The 19,477-nt window shown below is 42.7% G+C and overlaps 1 protein-coding gene across 1 annotated transcript in view; it reads left to right on the plus strand.

The window, feature by feature from the left end:
• Positions 1-1,022: 1,022 nt before the first annotated feature.
• Positions 1,023-19,477, plus strand: part of LOC126413050 (myrosinase 1-like) — an 83,688-nt gene continuing 65,233 nt past the window's right edge. The window contains exons 1-2 of the mRNA XM_050082947.1: positions 1,023-1,182; positions 18,700-18,833. Coding sequence (XP_049938904.1) covers positions 1,023-1,182; positions 18,700-18,833 — 294 coding nt within the window. The remainder of the gene's footprint in view (positions 1,183-18,699; positions 18,834-19,477) is intronic.

The following is a 19,477-nucleotide window of genomic DNA, read 5'->3' on the forward strand; positions in this document are numbered from 1 at the left end:
TTAAATGAGTTATTGTCAGTAAAATTTCGCAAAAGCTTTGCCGTATTTTCAAATACCACAAAAGCATGACACACTCAGGTAACACGGTGGCCATGCCATAAAAATGGATTTAAATACAGCGATGACACGATAAGATTGCTCAGCATCTCACTGTGATTCTTCACAACGATAGACATCTACTTCACCGATGCTTGTGAACACCACTGCAGTGTATGTTGGTTAGTGAAAATTCTGACAACTACCAATGCTCGCCAATTGCAGTTATGGAACATACAAAAACACACGTCACTTTATGTTGTGTGCCGTATCGCTACAACTGAGAATCTCGATTGTCCCACATCCCTGTGTATGTTTTCTGGACTCCAGAAAGAAGACACCGTGTGTTACCACAACTCAGTCACACTGAAGTAAAACAAGGCATTCCGGCGCGCCATGTGAGGGCGCGAGATCACATAAGTAATGAGGAGGTCCTGAATAGAATTGGGGAGAAGAGAAATTTTTGGCACAACTTGACTATAAGAAGGGATCGGTTGGTAGGATATATTCTGAGGCATCAAGGGATCACCAATTTAGTATTGGGGGGCAGCGTGGAGGGTAAAAATCGTAGAGGGAGACCAAGAGATGAATACACTAAGCAGATTCAGAAGGATGTAGATTGCAGTAGGTACTGGGAGATGAAGAAGCTTGCACAGGATAGAGTAGCATGGAGAGCTGCATCAAACCAGTCTCTGGACTGAAGATCACAATAACAACTGTGAGTTCACAAATCCTATAACGTAGTCCATTTACACAATTACCAGTTTCAGTGTAGAGGAAATGGATCCCTTGAAAAAATTTCTGAGTGCCTGAGACGGATTATTATCAGCTTGTTCACCTCGTGCTTTGATTATGCTGATATAAGGCAAGATAACACACGCTGTACCGTTTGATGGAGTCACATTACATGCCTCGTAAGCTGATAAGACTGTGATCACTCCTTATAAAAGCGACTGACAGACAGGGAGAAAGTGTCTCCTACCAACATGTCTCCCGGCCACACGCTGTCTCTGCTGGTGATCCTGGGCGTCGGGGCCCTGGCTCTCCCACAGAGCAGCTCCCGGGCTCTGAACCAGCTGCCCGCGGACTTTATCTTCGGAGCAGGCACAGCATCTTACCAGGTGGAAGGCGCCTGGAACGAAGACGGTAAGGACGATAGCAGTGTGTAATCCCCGCACTGTTGTTGGAGAGGGACAGAACATCACACCCGCAATGTAAGACACTGTACGTCGCTTTTTGAAATTGCTGTCCTCTAATTTAGTTCTGGAATAGGTTAGAAGGCACATTTTTCTCCCAAAATTACACTTCGAAATAAAAATCTTTCTTTTGGTATTTGGAAGGCGTACAAGAGTGACAAAACTCCGAAGCAAGGAAAAAGTGAGATTATGGTTTAACATCCCGCTGTGCGTATTTGGAAGGCGTGCAAGTGTGTCAAAACTCCCAAGCAAGGAAAAAGTGAGATTATGGTTTAACATCCCGCTGTGCGAGCGCCTCGCTCTGTCTGTCAGGAATTCCTTCCGCCGGCCGGATTGAAGCCAATCTCAGGCCGAGGCTGCCGGAGGCCCATCCTCGTTTTAGGGTATTAAAGATGTTCGGAAAGCTTCAAAGTATATTTCCTCGAAAATTTTTGAGAGTAGCATCGAACTGCCTTGTGTTATTGATATTTGAGTTCGGAACTTCACATACGATTAATAAAAAAATTATAAAAATCTGATTGCTATATGGCTCCTTGTAGGAGGTCATTACATACGGATCACAAGTTCTAATTGGGAATGGATGGTGAAGGAAACATACCATTCCGAATTTGCCTTTAAAGATTCCGGCAAAAGTCATGGAAAACCTACCTATGTGAACGGACAGGGATTTGAATCACTACCCTCCCAAATGAGAGGCCGGAGTGTCATCCACTGCGCTACATCTTCAGGTCGAAACGTTCCAATATTAATTCTTACCTACATATTATCGAGGACAGTATTATAGCAAAAGAAGGGAAACTGGTGAACATGAGATGGTAGATAAGGTAATGCGAGAAGAAATTGATAGAGAACTGCAAGACCTAAGTGGAAACAAGGTCCGTGGTGTAGACAGCATTCCCTCAGAAGTACTGAAATCCTTGTGAAAGCATGCCATGACGAAACTATTCCAGCTGCTGTGCAAGATTTATGAGACTGGCGAAATATCTTCAGACTTCAATAAAGTGTAACAATTCGTATTGCAAGGAAAGCAGGTACTGACAGTTGTGAATTGTAAAACCACAGTTGTAGTAGTGTATATTTGGCGTGTGTATGTGTGATTGCCTAATGCTGTGAAATATCAAAGTGGCTCTGAGCACTATGGGACTTTAATTCTGAGGTCATCAGTCCCATAGAACTTAGAACTACTTAAACGTAACTAACATAAGGACATCACACACATCCACGCCCGAGGCAGGATTCGAACCTGCGTCCGTAGCGGTCGCGCGGTTCCAGTCTGTAGCGCCTAGAACCGCTCGGCCACTCCGGCCGGCCTGTGAAATATCATGCATTTAAATAAACAGCTCTGCCATTGATAACCTACACCTAGAGGAATACATTAGATGAGGTCTTTAGTCGTCATGTTGTTCTACTCTAGCTAATTAGGCCTATAATGTTGAACAGATATCCTACTAGAATGAGCGCAGAGAGATACGTCAAATTAATTTTCAAACAGAAAAATGAAAATGTATAAAATCAGCACAGAAAGTTAAACCCTACTTACTCTAGCTTTGAGGCTAGGATGGCCTATTTTTAGACAGACACACTAGGTTGGCTGATTCTGAGTAGCCCCGAGAAAGAAAAAACCTCAACTCTGACTGGCACTGACAGTAAAGAGCTCATGGAGCAAGCAAATGGAAGTCAACACGCTTGCTGTGTTTGTTTCCCTATCTGCCTAGCCGTGGTGCGCATATCACCGATTACAGTGCTCGGAGACTGTAGTGTCGATCTGCTCGATGCCGTTGGTCTCCGTGCAGGAAACGTACTTTACATACCTATAAATTTTGTGTACACAGCGGACGTAATATGCCGTCCGAAAACTCCTGACGATGAAATTACTTCGGTACGACATAGAACACGACTCGAGATTTCAGTTTGCTCATAAGCCAGAACAGAAAGTCAGTTCAAGTATTTGTTGGTAAAGAGGCACTTCAGTATGCCTGAGACTCTATAGAAAAGCAAAGAATGTCACTCTGATAACGGACATATGAGTTAACCCTTTCCCAGTAGCGAAATCGACACTTTGCAGCTTCTGACAGTGAAGCTCTTCACTGACGTTCTTGTCAACGAAGTCTCTAGGTCACTTCCCATGCTTTGTATCCTCTATCGACATCCGCAGGAGAGTCCCTTTACAAGCCATATGCTGGTTTCCAGCAAGGCTCGATAAGTCTACGTGTGCACTTCCTGCAACGAATCAAAAATGGTTCAAATGGCTCTGAGCACTATGGGACTCAACTGCTGAGGTCATTAGTCCCCTAGAACTTAGAACTAGTTAAACCTAACTAACCTAAGGACATCACAAACATCCATGCCCGAGGCAGGATTCGAACCTGCGACCGTAGCGGTCTTGCGGTTCCAGACTGCAGCGCCTTTAACCGCACGGCCACTTCGGCCGGCTGCAACGAATCCCTATGCACTAGGGGCACTGCTATTTTTCAAGATATCGGGAATCTGACATATTGAAATTTAAAAGAGGTATTGTTATCGGTCATCGATATATCGGAGGAAGTATCGATTTATCGACGAAAATACACGTCGACGTACCGCTCGTATCTGCTAACGCCAGCGATCTAGCAACTCTTAACGCTAGCTAGAATTGCGTGGTGAAGTTAAACGTTCCAGTTTCTGTTGGTAGTGCCGAGCGCCGATTAAGTCAGCATATCCCTTCACACGTTTCCGCCCGCCGCAAAAAACGATATTGTCATTTAGATTATGGTTAACTTTTTCAGCAAGTGTTATGTAGAATGCCGATGTGAAGAAATAGCACACTAGTCGCGTTAAAAATTGCTTTCTAACGCAACTGGTGTGCTATTTCTCCACAGCGGAAACCTTGTTAAACTATTCATACCGCCATCTCCCCAGTTCAATGGGAATTCTTCTTTCTGGCATCTACACTTGTTTCATACAGTCAAAGAAAACGACTAGACATGTTGGGAACTCAAAAAGTAGTAAGTTTCGTTCACTTTGTTATACCACAATTTCAAAAGAACAGTTTCATTGTATTTACCGAAAGTAGAGACAAAACTATAGTGTAAAATATAAATATCGGCACTTGATATTGCCATTTAGATATCGATACATCGATGAAAATGTATCGCCGTTATATACCGATATCTCTTGGGAAAGGTACCGACATATCGACCTACCGATATTCTATCAACTGCCCTACCATGCATGTTACAAAAGCAGTGCCTCCAACTACATGAGTCACGTAGCCAATAGCCAGCAGTTCATCCTCTGTATAGGACACTGTTCTGGAACATTGTAAAATTCTAAGGACTCCGAAAATTACTATCGCTTCTCTACTTTTTGGTGGAAAACGTGGATTGCTGTCCCCCGTGAGAAGATTTGAGAAGAGTCAACTCGCAATCTCCGTTCGTGACTTTTGTACTAAAAGGATGTCTCCTCCTCTTGTAAGAAACTATCGCTCTCCAGCTCTGGCTAGCAGCACCTCTTGTTGCCACCGATTCTTTTAGTGGCGGGAGTGCGTCTCGTATCCGATCACCAGCCTCGCTACGGGGAGGCTGCTATCAGGGTTGTAACGCCGCCACCTCCACTCTTACCTTTTTAGCGTAGTAAAAATAGACCTCTCATTTCAACACGACACGACATCTTTCCTAACCTGCGAATCGTCACTTTCACAAGAAAGTATAATGTCCACCTCTCCCTACTGTCAGCATTCAGCTCAAATTAATTCCGAGGCATGCAACACTACAGAAAATATCAGTACATGGTGGTGTCCAGTATCAGCCAAAGAAATGATCAGTTACCCAGTCACTCATCATAAAACATGATCTCATATCGAATAAAATATGAGAACGAACTGGTATATTACATGTATGGAGGCGAAAGACTGCCACCATACACAATATTGCGGCACGATCAGTTTAGTAATTCGAGGCTGCAAAGCACTGACACGAATTATTTACAGAAGACTGGAAAACTAGCAAAGCCAACATTTGGAAATATTAGACTGGTTTAGGAGATATATAGGTAAATGTGAGGCAGCACAGACCCTACGACTTGTCTTAGAAGACAGGTGGAAGAAAGGCAATACTACGTTTATAACATTGGTAGAAATAGAGAAAGGTTTTGACAATGTAGACTGGAATACACTCAGTTGGCAGGTGGCAGCACTAGCAGAAGAGGGGGTTGGGTTGGGTTGTGTTGTTTGGGGAAGGAGACCAGACAGCGAGGTCATCGGTCTCAACGGGTTACTGAAGGATGGGAAAGGAAGACGGCCGTGCCCTTTCAGAGGAACCATCCCGGCATTTGCCTGGAGTGATTTAGGGAAATCACGGAGAACCTAATACTTATAATTGATTAATCATCAGAAGACGTATCACAATCACCGTTCGGGCATAGGTAGGTTAATAAGGCTTGATTCTGTCTACATCAGGAATGGGCCCAGTTCTTACATTCTTGACACTGAACCCATTTTAGCCCAGAACGTGAATTAGAGTAACTGTCACAGCACACTAGACAATAATACTCTAAACTGTATTTTTAGCTCTCAGACCTTTCACTACTCGTTTGTGAAACCTGTTGTTTAACAGACTTCTCCTTCCCTTTGCCTTTTAATTTTCTATTTGCTTGTGTTGTTTTACCTTTCTCTTTTCCCTTATTTTTTCCATTTTTTCATTGTTGTTCACATTCTTTTTCTTGCTTTGCTCTTTTGGAATATCGATTAAAATAGCGGGTTTCCTAAGACGTCTGTTGTTTGTTCCAATCCTTGACAGTGTCTTCGGAAAAGGACGTACTGCTACTGGAGAGAAAGGGACTTGATTTCCGAGTTGTTCTTCCATGATACCAGAAGATGCAGGCAGATTAACATCCCCTGATGGCCTGACACATCAAAGATTTATCTTGCATCTGTACTGTGTTTACAATGTCAGATGTATTAGCGTCTTGCTAGTAACAGTCTCTGATACTGCTTCCGACCTATTGGTGATGATGATATGTGAAATTCTTAAGCCACATCTGTTGCGTTTACTAAAGATAAATGGCGATCTGTAACATACAGTGGATCATAGTCGTTTTTTGTAAAATCCTTGGGATCATAAGGCCAAATGCCAGATTTCTGAAAGCGCTCATTATGTTTATGAGAGTCAATGCACGAGGTAGCGCGTATCTAACAATTTCTGGGATCTCATATATCGACGTTGCCTTGCCACGATTATCTCGTAGCCAATTATCCTGAGCCTTTGCACAATAGCTTTTGAAAGGTGCATTTACTCCAACATCCAATGGCTGTCGGCGGTGTGAACAATGAGGCGGGAATGACAGCATTACAATTGAGTTAGATTTTGCTTTTTCCACCACTCTCACATCAGTATGAGTTTGGTGATTGTCGAGCAACAACAAAATCGGATCGGCAGGTGATGATTTAGTATGTTTGATAAAATGATGATATATTTCACGAACTCCGTAGCTGTCATCCATCCTGAAGTGTTTCCTCCGCCGACAGATTCCGGTGGTCCGCCTTTTATAAACAAATCTCTGTAAATAAGCGTTGGTGAAAATAAACATGGGAGGAACTGCATGACCTAATGCATTTATTGCCAGTTCCACTGTAACCAATGTACCTCGTTCGGGAGATACTATTATAATGTTTACTCCTCAACAAGAAGAAATTAATGTTTTCAAGCTGGTAATATTAAACTCATTGTTACTGAACCAGTGTGTGTAGTTTCTCTGTTCTCGTTTTGAACGAAATTTTCTCCATTTGACTGTTAATTGTTCATTTATTTTATGTAGTCACGATTTCGGCTTTATAGCCATTCTCAAGTGCATGTTGAAATGTTAAACAAAGTCTAACTTGTCAGTGACATTCCATCGTAAAAAAAAAAAACAACACAGATTGGTCATACATATTTTAACATTTCAGCGTGCTTTCGAGGACGGCTATAAAGCCAAAATAGTCATTATGCAAAATAATTGAACAATTAACAGTCAAATGGCGAAAATTTCTTTCAACAAATTGTACATAACTGTGGGTCCCCATAAAAGAAAGATCTTATTGGAGGGATATGTGGTTCATATCTCCATCTGGCAACCTTGATATACTTTAACCAGGATTTTCTTATACCATCATGTCGGGATGGTTCACGCAACAAGCATATATCCCATCACTACCCGAGTACTCGGCCAACTGGGTCCACTGCGTTTCCAGTGACGTTAACTACGAAATCAGCAATGGTGACACCACTGCAACGTGGCAGTTTTCTTTCGCAGGTATTAACGGCTGCGGAGATATTTACTTGTGACCATACTGGCCACGTTTGGGCACCGTGACGTTGTAGAATAATTATTTATCTGTAGTTTCCTCTACTCGTCACATTTATTTGTTTTTATGTTTAATTTAACATACTGCAACGCGTTTAGAGCATATTTTGCTCGACTCCAGGTGTTTATACATACAGAGAAATTGTTAGTTAAAAGTAAAAGTCTTAAACTAAATCAACACAGGACATTTTCATTGTTCGCTGCTGGTTTGACTGTTGGGGTATTCGGAAGGAAGGAGGGGCAGTGATTGACTAGAAATTATTCTTCCGCCATCCACCATAATTCCTCAACAGCCATACCAGCAGCGAACAATAAACAAAAAGTTCTTTGTTAATTTAGTTTTTTTAGACTTTCATTTATAATTAATAACTTTCTGTTTGTGTAAACGCCTGAAGAGGAGTAGAACATACTCGAAATGCGTTGCAATATTTTCAATTAAACATAAAAATAAATAAAAGTGAAGGGTATCGGAAAATACAAATAATAATTACGAAGATGATATTCGTGAGAAACCAACTGTAAACGATAACTCTGTTATTTAGTGTATAACCTGCATTCACTTAGAGCTGCTTCGACGAGTAGCAGCTGGTACACTCCCTTACCTATTGTTGCGTCTGGATGGATATTCCAGATGTAAACAACTGCAACTGGTTGCACAAGTTCTAGACTTCAGGCATCGTAATAGCGCTTCGCTATTACTGAAGTAGAATGAAAAGAACTTTTGTTTATCTAGGTTTTACGATATCTAAATCCTGAGTTATCGTTTTTTAGATAATTATTTGAAAACAGTTAGACGCTGCTATTCGATGAGAAGGTAGTTGATAGCTATTATTTTATATAAAAACAACTTTTGGACAACTAATCGCGATTTTGTGGTTTTCACAGACCAAAAAAAATGTATGTATGTTAGCATTTATGAAAATAATCGTGATCTTTGGAGAATGATAAAAGTGGATTACAGTACGAGGGCTCGCAGAAAAGGAATGCCTCAAAATTTTTTATGTGAAAACATAGCTTATTAAATGAAACAAACATTGTTAACATTCCATATCATGGCGACATACTTGCAGCCCTGCTAAAGCCGCGCTAGAGTAATTGGAGTCCTAGCGTGCAACGTGGTTGAATATAGCATACCTATGTCGGCGCGTGAAAAATTGCGTGCTATAATTGAGCTTTTAATTCGAAGAGGTCGTCCACACATGGAGCATCCTCTCCTTCAGTATGACAGTGTCAGACCACACACGAACATCTATAACAATCTTACGGCTTGGTTTCACGGTCATCAATCATTCTCCATACTGTCGCGGGAGCGGAACCACCTACCACGCAAGGGGGCCGGGTTCAATTCCCGGCAGGCGACTGAGTGTTGTGTGCCCTTCATCATAATTTTCGTCATCACTGACACGCAAGTCACCGACGTGGCGTCAACTAAAAGGACTTGCAATACGGAGGCCCAACCCCGAAGGGGATATCCCGGCCAATAAATACGATACGATCAGTTTATTTCAATACTTAAAGAGCACGTTCGAGGACTTCCTTTGATAGTGATGGACCGGTGCAAGCAGAGGTGAGGTTGTGGCTCTGCCAACAATGTCAAACAATCTACTCTGACGGTATCAATAGACGGGTCTCTCGTTGGGAGAAATGTGTTTGTCGCCAGGGCATCCATGTTGAGAAATAAATGTAAGACATGAAGAGTAAAGATGTAGACTCTTACTAACGGTTTTTTTAAGAAGCTTTAAGAGTTTTCAAACAAAAAATTCAGATACATTACTTTTCAGCACGCTCTCGTATATATGGCTTTCATCTACCGACCATAACTGTATGGTTCATTTAAGTAGTAATCGTCCAAAAGATCGCGTAATTTATATTCCAATATCGTCATTCCGCCCGATAACGGCGTGAATCTGAGCTGCCAGCGAGATAACCACTGCTATGACCACGGTCTATGTACAGAAAAATTTCCAAGTCGCTTGTAAGGAGTTATTATAAAATACAAACTAACCGATCTATTGGCCGATTCAGAGGCCCAAAATAAGGAATGTTAAAAAGTGTTCTCATTATACACCAAAAATACATCCAAACAAAGACGGAAGTTCGGTTTTGCCGGGAAAGTTAAACAACAAAACAGTTACTCTAGTGCTTCTTGATAAGCGGCGTTGGAGATCCCGTAACCTCAATCGATGGCCGAAGACGTGAAGAGTTCCTGGGTCGACGTCTCGGGGCATGCTGACAGAGGATGTCGCCGCGGCTGCTATTACGGCATCGGAATGAACATGTGACTGACGAAAAGCATAAGCTCTCGGCTCCTGGCCTAGACGGCTCACTGGGTGTGAACGACTTCCGAGTTTTTTTTTTTTCCTTTATTATAATTTCATACCTCTGCCCCATGTGGGCAGAGATGGGTTGGCAGCGGCACAGTGTGCCGCTGTTCAGCCGAGAGAGTGTACACGGAAGAATGTTAAAAACAGTTAATAAGGGGATAAAAGATGATTTTATCACGTGATAAGGGGAAACAATTGGGGTTAGAATGCACAAAAAAGAAGCAGTTTAATGAGGGACATTTACATTAAGTCCACATATTTATAAAATCACACTCGACGAAGACGTAGTAAAGAAACACTGGCGGCACAGAGAACACGATAATAAACGTTGTCCACAGCAGTAAAAGCCACTCAGGGCGACGACACGAAAAACACACTGCACTTGAGTAACACGTATGGCGAGCACTAAAAAACGACTGAGAGTAAACTGGATTTAAACTGGAAAGACCTGCGATGGGAGCGCTGAGCAGAGAGGAGGGGGGTCGATGGTGGAGGTGGGGCGCAGGATGGGCGGAAGGGTAAGGGGGAGAGCTAGCAGCATACCAAGGGACATGTGAAGGGGAACATGGGGTAAGGGAGCAATCCAAGAAAGAGCTTAAGTACTGGGAAAGGAGAAGCGAGGAAGACAGGCGGGGAGGGGGGGGGGAGGGGCAGAAGTAGGAGGGCGGAAACAGCAAAGGGGGAGGGAGAGGAGAGGAAGCCCTCAGGAGGAGGGGAGGAAGATTAGGGACAGAGTTGGAAGGAAGGATAAATATCGGGGTGAAGCTAATCAACCGTGGTGGGGGCCTTCCAAGCCTCAGTGGGGCTTTATAGGACGCCCGATCCAGGATACATCGCAGAATATTTACCATCACGTGCTGTGCGGAAGGAAATAGGTCCGTGTACACCGCGACCTCTTCTGGCGCAGACGAGGCCACCTGGTGGGCACCGATCGGTCTGCATGTACAGAAAGAAAGGTAAAGCTGATCCCTACTCCGTCCGGGACCCGCCTTACAAATCTTGTCAGTGGGTGGCCAACGTTGCAGGCGCTCGGTCAAGCTGTACAGTATTAACGACGTATGCACGTTATTCAAAGGTTATAATGCATTAAAAAACTTGTGTCCAAGATTGATGTGAGAGCGCATGCTGGAAGTTTAGACATGGATCCAGAGTAGAGTGTAGAAGGGTAGGTAAAGACGAAAGCCCTTATGCAAGCAAATAGAACGAAAGTTGCTGTTATGTCTCGTGGAAGATGTATCTAATTGGACGAATCTCTCGGTCTGGCAATGAAAATCGCTTGAAGTTGGAAGGGGGAGGTTAATAGAGTGTAATTGTACAGTGTGTTAACTGTCAGCTAGCAGGCTGACAAAAGGGGGCTTGCGGGGAGCTGAGGAAGTAATTCTAGCTCCCATATAGACCGCAATGGGGTGAGAGCCTGCCCCTAGCTCTACAGGCACTTTAACCAATGCTTCACGCTTTCTGAAAACCGCAGAGGTTAAGATCAGTTAGATAGGTTCATAATACAAACTGAAATCATCTTATGTATTGAAAGACAGCTTGCGTTAAACGCCAATAAATTAAAATTGTGCACTTTACAAAACAAATAGAGGTAGTATCCTACGACTACAATATCAATGAGTCAAAATTAGAATGAGTCAACTCATACAAATGCCTTGGTGCAACAAGTTGTAGAGAAATGAAATGGAACTATCACATAGTCTTAGCAATAGATAAACCACTTCATTGGTAGAAACCAGGGAAATGTAATCAATCTACAAAGGAGCTTGTATACAAATGACAATAGCTTTCTTCGACCCAAAGGGTAGTGGCACAAAGATACTGAAAGAACCGAGCTGGCAGACACTTGAAGATAGACATAAATAGCCTTGAGAAAACCTACTTAGAAAGTTTGTAGCTCCAAATTTAAGTGACGCATATAGGAATATATTATAGGTGCCTGCGTGTAGCTCCCAATGAGATAGCGAAGACAACGGTAGACGTTTTGGCAACCGTTCTTCCCGCAGTCCTTCCGTGAATTAAACGGAAGAAAGGCCTAGTAACTAGTACAATGGTACATACCCTCTGCCATGCACTTCACGGGGGTTTGCAAAGAACAGCCGTAGACGTAGATATAGATAGATAACTGTCGTAACTGTAACAATTGCGTACATTTTGTTACGATCAGACAAAACTACAATCGTCCAGCCATAACTGAGGGTTCTTATATGAACTAATCTATATGCAAAATTAGTTCACTTTATTACATGAATGAATAAAAGATTTACTTAACTTGATACAATCCCTTGCCCAAGGAGTGCTAGGTAACTTACAACTGTCATTGACTATTGAAGCACTCTTGAAATACAACGTTCGACGTTTGCAAAAATACAAGTCCATCCGAGACTTGACTGACACTGCTCCTATTCTATGATGTTGACTGCTTCAGCTGAGGTCACAAACTGGGGCAGACCGCTTCCGTACTCGGCTGTTTACTGACCTACGTGCGAGGGCGCTGCTGTGCCGTGAGAGACGATGTGTCTTCTTCAGCCTCTCCCAGTCGTCGTTGCGGATTGCAGTGAGACATCGTTAATGTCTGTAGTATCTGTTGCTGACGTTGGTGTGGCTCTGCAATCGCTGGACAATACCACACATTTCTCACGAGGAAAGGAAACATTATGTGTAGTGTTGGCAGTTTGCCAACACTACGCACATTTTTTAAGGGAGGCGGCCATTAAGCAAGCAGGCGATTGAGGTCTGAAACAGGAGAAGTAAGGAATGCTATAAAGAAAAGTACGTAGCTGCTGGAATACTTAACTTTAATCCACCATTTGTATACAGCGTTCTTGATGAGACATTTCATACGATAACTATCAAACTATCAATTGCTATGGTGCCTTGCTAGGTCGTAGACTTTGACTTAGCTGAAGGCTATTCTATCTGCTCGGCTAATGAGCGATGCTTCGTCCGTGTAGTCGCTAGCAAAGTCGTCCGTACAACTGGGGCGAGTGCTAGTCCGTATCTCGAGACCTGCCTTGTGGTGGCGCTCGGTCTGCGATCACACAGTGGCGACACGCGGGTCCGACATGTACTAATGGACCGCGGCTGATTTAAAGCTACCACCTAGCAAGTGTGGTGTCTGGCGGTGACACCACATTATGAAACAGAGCGAAGTACACTTCACACAACAATGGCACCTCACACAGTACTGTCTCACAGGTAGCATTGTGTGCAGCTAAAAACAACTGACAACCGATCGAAGCCTTTAGGCTTCTTCCATCTGCACCTATATCTACATGAATGCTCTGCAAATCACATTTAAGCGTCTGGCAGAGGGTTCATCGAGCCACCTTCACAATTGTCTATCATTTCAATCTCGTATAGCGCGCGGAAAGAACGAACACCTATATTTTTCCGTGCGAGCTCTGTTTTCCCTTATTTTATCATGATAATCGTTTCTTCCTATGTAGGTCGGCGTCAAAAAAATATTTTCGCATTCGGGGGAGAAACTTGGTGATTGAGAAGATTTCTCCGCAGCGAAAAACGCCTTTGTTTTAATGATGTCCATCCCAAATCCCGTATTATTTCAGTGACACTCACTCCCTTATTTCGCGATAATCGAAACGTGCTGCCTTGCTTTCAACTTTTTCGATGTACTCCGTCAATCCTATCTTTTAAGGATCCCACACCGTGCAGCAGTATTCTAAAATAGGGCGGACAAACGTAGTGTAGGCGGTCTCCTTAGTAGATCTGTTACATTTCCTAAGTGTCCTGCCAATAAAACACAGTCTTTGGTTAGCCTTCCCCACAACATTTTCTATGTGTTCCTGCCAATTTAAGTTGTTCGTAATTGTAATTCATAGGTACTTAGTTCAATTTACGGCCTTTAGATTTGACCGATTTATCGTGTAAACGAAATTTAACGGATTCCTTTTAGCACTCACGTGGATGATCTCACACTTTTCTTTATTTATAGTCAACTGGCAATTTTCGCACAATACAGATATCTTTTATAAATCGTTTTGCAACTTGTTTTGATCTTCTGATGACTTTATTAGTCGATAAAAGACAGCGTCAGCTGCAAACAACCTAAGACGGCTGCTCAGATCGCCTCCGAATCGTTTATATAGACAGGAAAAGGGCCTATAACACAACCTTGGGGAACGCAAAAAATTAGTTCTGTCTTTCACAAAGTCTTCCCATCAATTACTACGAACTGTGACTTCTCTGACAGGAAATCACGAATCCAGTCACATGACTGTGACTATATTCCATAAGCACGCAATTTCACTACAAGCCGCTTTTGAGGTACAGTGCCAAAAGCCTTCCCCAAATCCAGAAATACGGAATCAGTTTGAATCCTTTGTCAATAGCACTCAACACTTCATGCAAGTAAAGAGTTATTTGTGTTTCACAAGAACGATGTTTTCTAAATCCGCGTTGATAGTGCTTCAATAGACCGTTTTCTTCGAGGTAATTCATAATGGTCCGCAGCTCGTCGTCGTGCGGTAGCGTTCTCGATTCCCGGCGGGGTCAGGGATTTTCTCTGCCTCGTGATGACTGGGTGTTGTGTGATGTCCTTAGGTTAGTTAGGTTTAAGTAGTTCTAAGTTCTAGGGGACTGATGACCTCAGAAGTTAAGTCCCATAGTGCTCAGAGCCATTTGAACCAATTCATAATGTTCGAACACAATATACGTTCCAAAATCCTGCTTCATATCGAATTTAATGATATGAGCCTGTAATTTACTGGATTACTCCTACTATCTTTCTTGAACATTGGTTTGACCTGTGCAACTTTCCAATCTTTTGGTATGGACCTTCCGTAGAGCGAATGGTTCCACATGATTGTTAAGTACGGAGCTATTGCACCAGCATGCTCTGAAAGGACCCTACTTGGTGTACAGTCTGGACCAGAAGACTAGCTTTTATTAAGTGATTTACGTTGCTTTACTACTCTGAGGATATCTACTTCTACGTTACTCATGTTGGCAGCTGTTCTTGATTCGAATCCTGGAATATTTACTTCGTCTTCTTTTGCGAAAGTATTTCGGAAGGCTATGTTTAGTAACTCTGCTTTAGCGGAACTGTCTTCAATACTATCTCCATTGCTATCGCGGAGAGGAGGTATTGATTGTGTCTTGTCGATAACATACTTCACATACCACCAGCATCTCTTTGGATTTTCTGCCAGGTCTCGAGACACAGTTTCGTTGTGGAAACTGTTACAAGCATTTCGCATTGAAGTCCGCGCTAAATTTCGAGCTTCTGTAAAAGATGGCCACTCCTGGGGATTTTGAGTCTGTTTAAATTTGGCATGTTTTTTTCATTATTTCTGCAACAGTGTTCTGACCCGTTTTGTGTACTAAGCAGGATCAACTCCGTCGTTTGTTAAATTATTTGGTACAAATCCCTCAATTGCTACCGATACTATTTCTTTGAATTCACGCCACATCTGGTCCACATATATATTAATTTGGAAGGAGTGGAGATTGTCTCTCAGGAAGGCGTCAAGTGAATATTTATCTGCTTTTTGGAATACGTATATTTTTCGTTTATTTTTGGAGGATTTGGGGGTTACAATATTCAATCTCGATACGACAACATTGTGTTCACTAATCCCTGTATCCCTTTTGATGCTCGTTATCAACTCAGGATTATTTATTGCTAAGACGTCAAGTGTGCTTTCACAACCGTTTAACAATCGCATGGGCTCATGAACTAACTGCTCGAAATAATTTTCAAAGAATGCTTTTAGCTCAATTGCGGATGATGTTTTATGCGCACCTCCGGAATTAAAGATGTATTTTCACCAACATATCGAGAATAAATTAAAGTCACCACCAACTATAATTGTGTGAGTCTGGCACGTGTTTGAAAACGTACTCAAGTTTCCTTTGAACCTTTCAGCAATTGCATCATCTGAATCGGGAAGTCGGTAAAGGATCCAATTATTATTTTATTTCGATTGTCATCAATCTCCTCTGTCGACACTAACTCACAGGAACTATCTACTTTTTGCGACAAGATAAACTACTTGTAACAGCAACAAACACGCCACCATGCGTGGTGCCCAGAGAGCATCCCAGAGTGCCCCAGAGAGCTACAACACTAAGAAGAATCGCTTCTCGGCTTTAGCAAGATCAATGTGTAGCCTTTATTAACTATTTGTAAATAAGATTAATGATGTATAAATGAAAGAGGTTTTTTAAGAAAAAGATATTCTTTGTTACATACTATTATATACAGTCATGTCGCCAATAATTTTACATTTCATATCTACACCTCTACCACGAACAAAAATACAAATATTATCATCATGTAACAGCTTACAAGATTTCCTAGTTTTAACACACAATGGTTTATCAATAAAAAATTTGTAGACGTTTCTCCAACACCACGAACTTGAGATATAGTGATCATGAATGTCCGATAACCGAGAACATCACGAGGAGGTACTTGCTCCAAAGATCTAGCAGTAGACTTAGTTGTAGCATCAATGCGAATTATTGCAACAGTTAATCAACACTGACCAATAGGATTATCAGTAACAGAAAAAGTGAAATCAAAACGACCTCCAAGAAAGTCAGTCTGTCCCTTTAGTATATCAACTAAAACGGACGAACTGACATTCATGTTATATTCAGTTCCGACATTTAAGATGGATTTATAAATCGTTGTCCTACAACGGAAAACCCCGCACCCACCGACTGAGAGAGCATGGTGCCCAGAGAGCATCCCAGAGTGCCCCAGAGAGCTACAACACTAAGAAGAATCGCTTCTCGGCTTTAGCAAGATGAATGTGTAACCTTTATTAATTATATGTAAATAAAGTTAATGATGTATAAATGAAAGAGGTTTTTGGCGCAAGTCGAGGAATCTGCGGTCTACATGGTCACAGAACCGTCTGAGTCTCTTTCGGAACATCGTTAGGTTCTTCGCAAAAATTCCAGCTGAGCTTATCTCCGGCTTTAGTCAGATTTGAGTGTCTATAAAGATTTGAGCATCAGTGCTTTCTATTACCGCTTGGACCTCTGGTACTTTCCCAACACAGCTACGACAATTTACAACTGTTATACCGATGGTTCCAGTATCTACGATCTTCCTCTGTTCGGCCTGCAGCCTTTGTGACTGAAACCCTTTTTGTGTTTTCCCGAGACCCTGTAACCTAATAAACCGCCAAGTCCACGTCACACAGCCCCTGCTATCCGTGTAGCCACCTCCTGCGTGTAGTGGACTCCTGGTCTATTCAGTGGAACCCGAAACCCAATCGCCCTATGGCGCAAGTCGAGGAATCTGCGGCCTACATGGTCGCAGAACCGTCTGAGTCTCTGATTCAGACCCTCCACTCGGTTCTGTACCAGAGGTCCGCAATCGGTCCTGTCGACTATGCTGCAAATGGTCAGCTCTGCTTTCATCTCGCAAGCAGACTGGCAGCCTTTACCATATCTGCTAGCCACTCGAAACAGGATCTCTTCTGATCCAAAGTGACACACATCATTGGTACCGACGTGAGCCACCACCTGCAGTTGGCTGCACGTTGTGCTCTTCATGGCATCCAGAAGGATGGAGTGCACGTTAGCTTGCTTTCCCATTCTTGGCAGCCTTGTCCCTAAGGGGCCCCATAACGTGCCTAATGTCGGAGCTCCAAACTATCAATAATCCCACCCTCTATGATTGCCAGAATCTTTCAGGCTGAGACGTATCCTCTGAAACAGGACAGGCGCCGGCATCTGGCTCAGCAACAGTGTCAGCCACAGACAGCACCTGGAACTTGTTTGTCAGACAAACCAGGGAGGCCTTATGTGCGACCGCCTGGGAAGTCTTTCGCCGCCTGCTTCGCCCCGGGGCGACCTTCCACTCGACCACAGGTGAGGGGTCAGCTTCAGTGTGAGCAGTATCTGGGTTGGCCACCGGTGAGGACCGATCGGAGGACTCGGATGTGCTGGACGTCCGCTGGATCCCCATGGCCGGCCCACAACAGTAGTGTCCATCCACTGCAGCCTCAAGCTGTGAAACCGAAGCCATCACAGCCTGGAGCTGAGAGTGAAGTGTCACCAACTCTGCTCGCATCCACACACATAACAATCAGAGTCCCTATCCATACAAAAGACCGTGGAAAACTAAACGACCCAGATAATTGGACTATCGGCATCAAAAACGCAAGAGCTGTGCCTAATGAATTAGTTTAATACTCAGAGGTTCAAAAACTTAACTACCGAAGCACTTAGGTGAAACTACGTATTTTGCCCCTGCTTAGGAACTTGTAATAAGTCACAAAATCTGTTTACTTTCCGACGCAAACGAAAACGCGAGAACTGTGGCTATTAGATATTAAATTAACACGAGAAACTCAAGAAACTAAACTATTAAGCACACAGATGATATTATAAAATTCGCTCCTGGTTACGAGCTCGTAAAAGTAACAAAAACAGTTATTTCCCTGTTGCTGCGTGTGTCTCGGCCGGCTGTTGCTGCCTGACTCTGGACGTAGAAGCTAATCGGCCAGCGTAGAGTTAACATACTGTAACGTGTTGTATGCGTGACGGCGGGTACCAGAGACGGACTGTATGGGAGAAAGTATGAAATAGCGTTTTTAACGACGTTGTGGTATTTATTGTTGTTGAGTAAGGAAAAGAGTTTAACGTGTGACAAGTGATCTTTTATTTTCCACATCACTGAACCTAATAGAGGAATGAACTTTTTAATTGCCAATCATGATTCAGTTTTGAGAATTGTATTTCCATTATTTTTACTAGTACTAGTTCATTCTAGTGACACCAGATCTTCCCAATGGAGAAGCGATCTGTGGAAGAACGGAAATCGACAAATAGAATTTTTTTCGCAGGGAAAGGTGAGAACATCTACGACTACTGGTTGCACAACAATCCTAACCTGACAGTTGACGGCAGCAATGGCGACGTGGCGTGCGACTCCTACCACAAGTACGAGACAGACATCCAGCTCGCCAAAAATCTCAGCGTAAGTACTCACAGATAGCACAGTCTTCACTTTGCACTTATTTCGTAGGCTGCACATCTCTCCCGCATTACACAAGCATCTATCCCATCATTCAAAACTGTAGGAAGAGCAAAAAAGTGATCAAAAGAAAATTATTGCAGATAGCATATGGGTTTTCAGAGTAATGGACAATGATAACAAGTAAAATAAATAAGTAAATAAAATTAGAAAAAGTCTGTTGTCAGAAAAGAACTTTTTCAGCGGTGGTCGCACTTCATTTGTGTGAGTAGTATGTGTAGCGCCGTACTCTGGACACAGTATGCATTTAGATTTCCGTAATGTGAAAAGCTTGTTCCATATTTCTAAATTATGCTTAAGTACTTGCCAACATTATGCCCTGTCTATAGCACTTACAAGTGTTATGTAGCGAAAAGAAACAGGTACCGGTGTGCTTGAGTTTAAGGTTTAACCTGTCTGCCATATCCAAAGCAAATTATTGCCGTACATGTGTACACATTGCCGTACACTTGTTCTGGTGCTCTGGGATCAGTCAGAATTTATGTTAGCATCTGAATAACATAAATATTTTGATACGAAGAAGAAACATAGTTTTCTGTGTAAAGCCATTAAGTCCTGAAAAACCTACACTGATGGAAAAACAATCA

Source organism: Schistocerca serialis, chromosome 7, assembly GCF_023864345.2.
Source record: "Schistocerca serialis cubense isolate TAMUIC-IGC-003099 chromosome 7, iqSchSeri2.2, whole genome shotgun sequence".
Taxonomy (NCBI): domain Eukaryota; kingdom Metazoa; phylum Arthropoda; class Insecta; order Orthoptera; family Acrididae; genus Schistocerca; species Schistocerca serialis.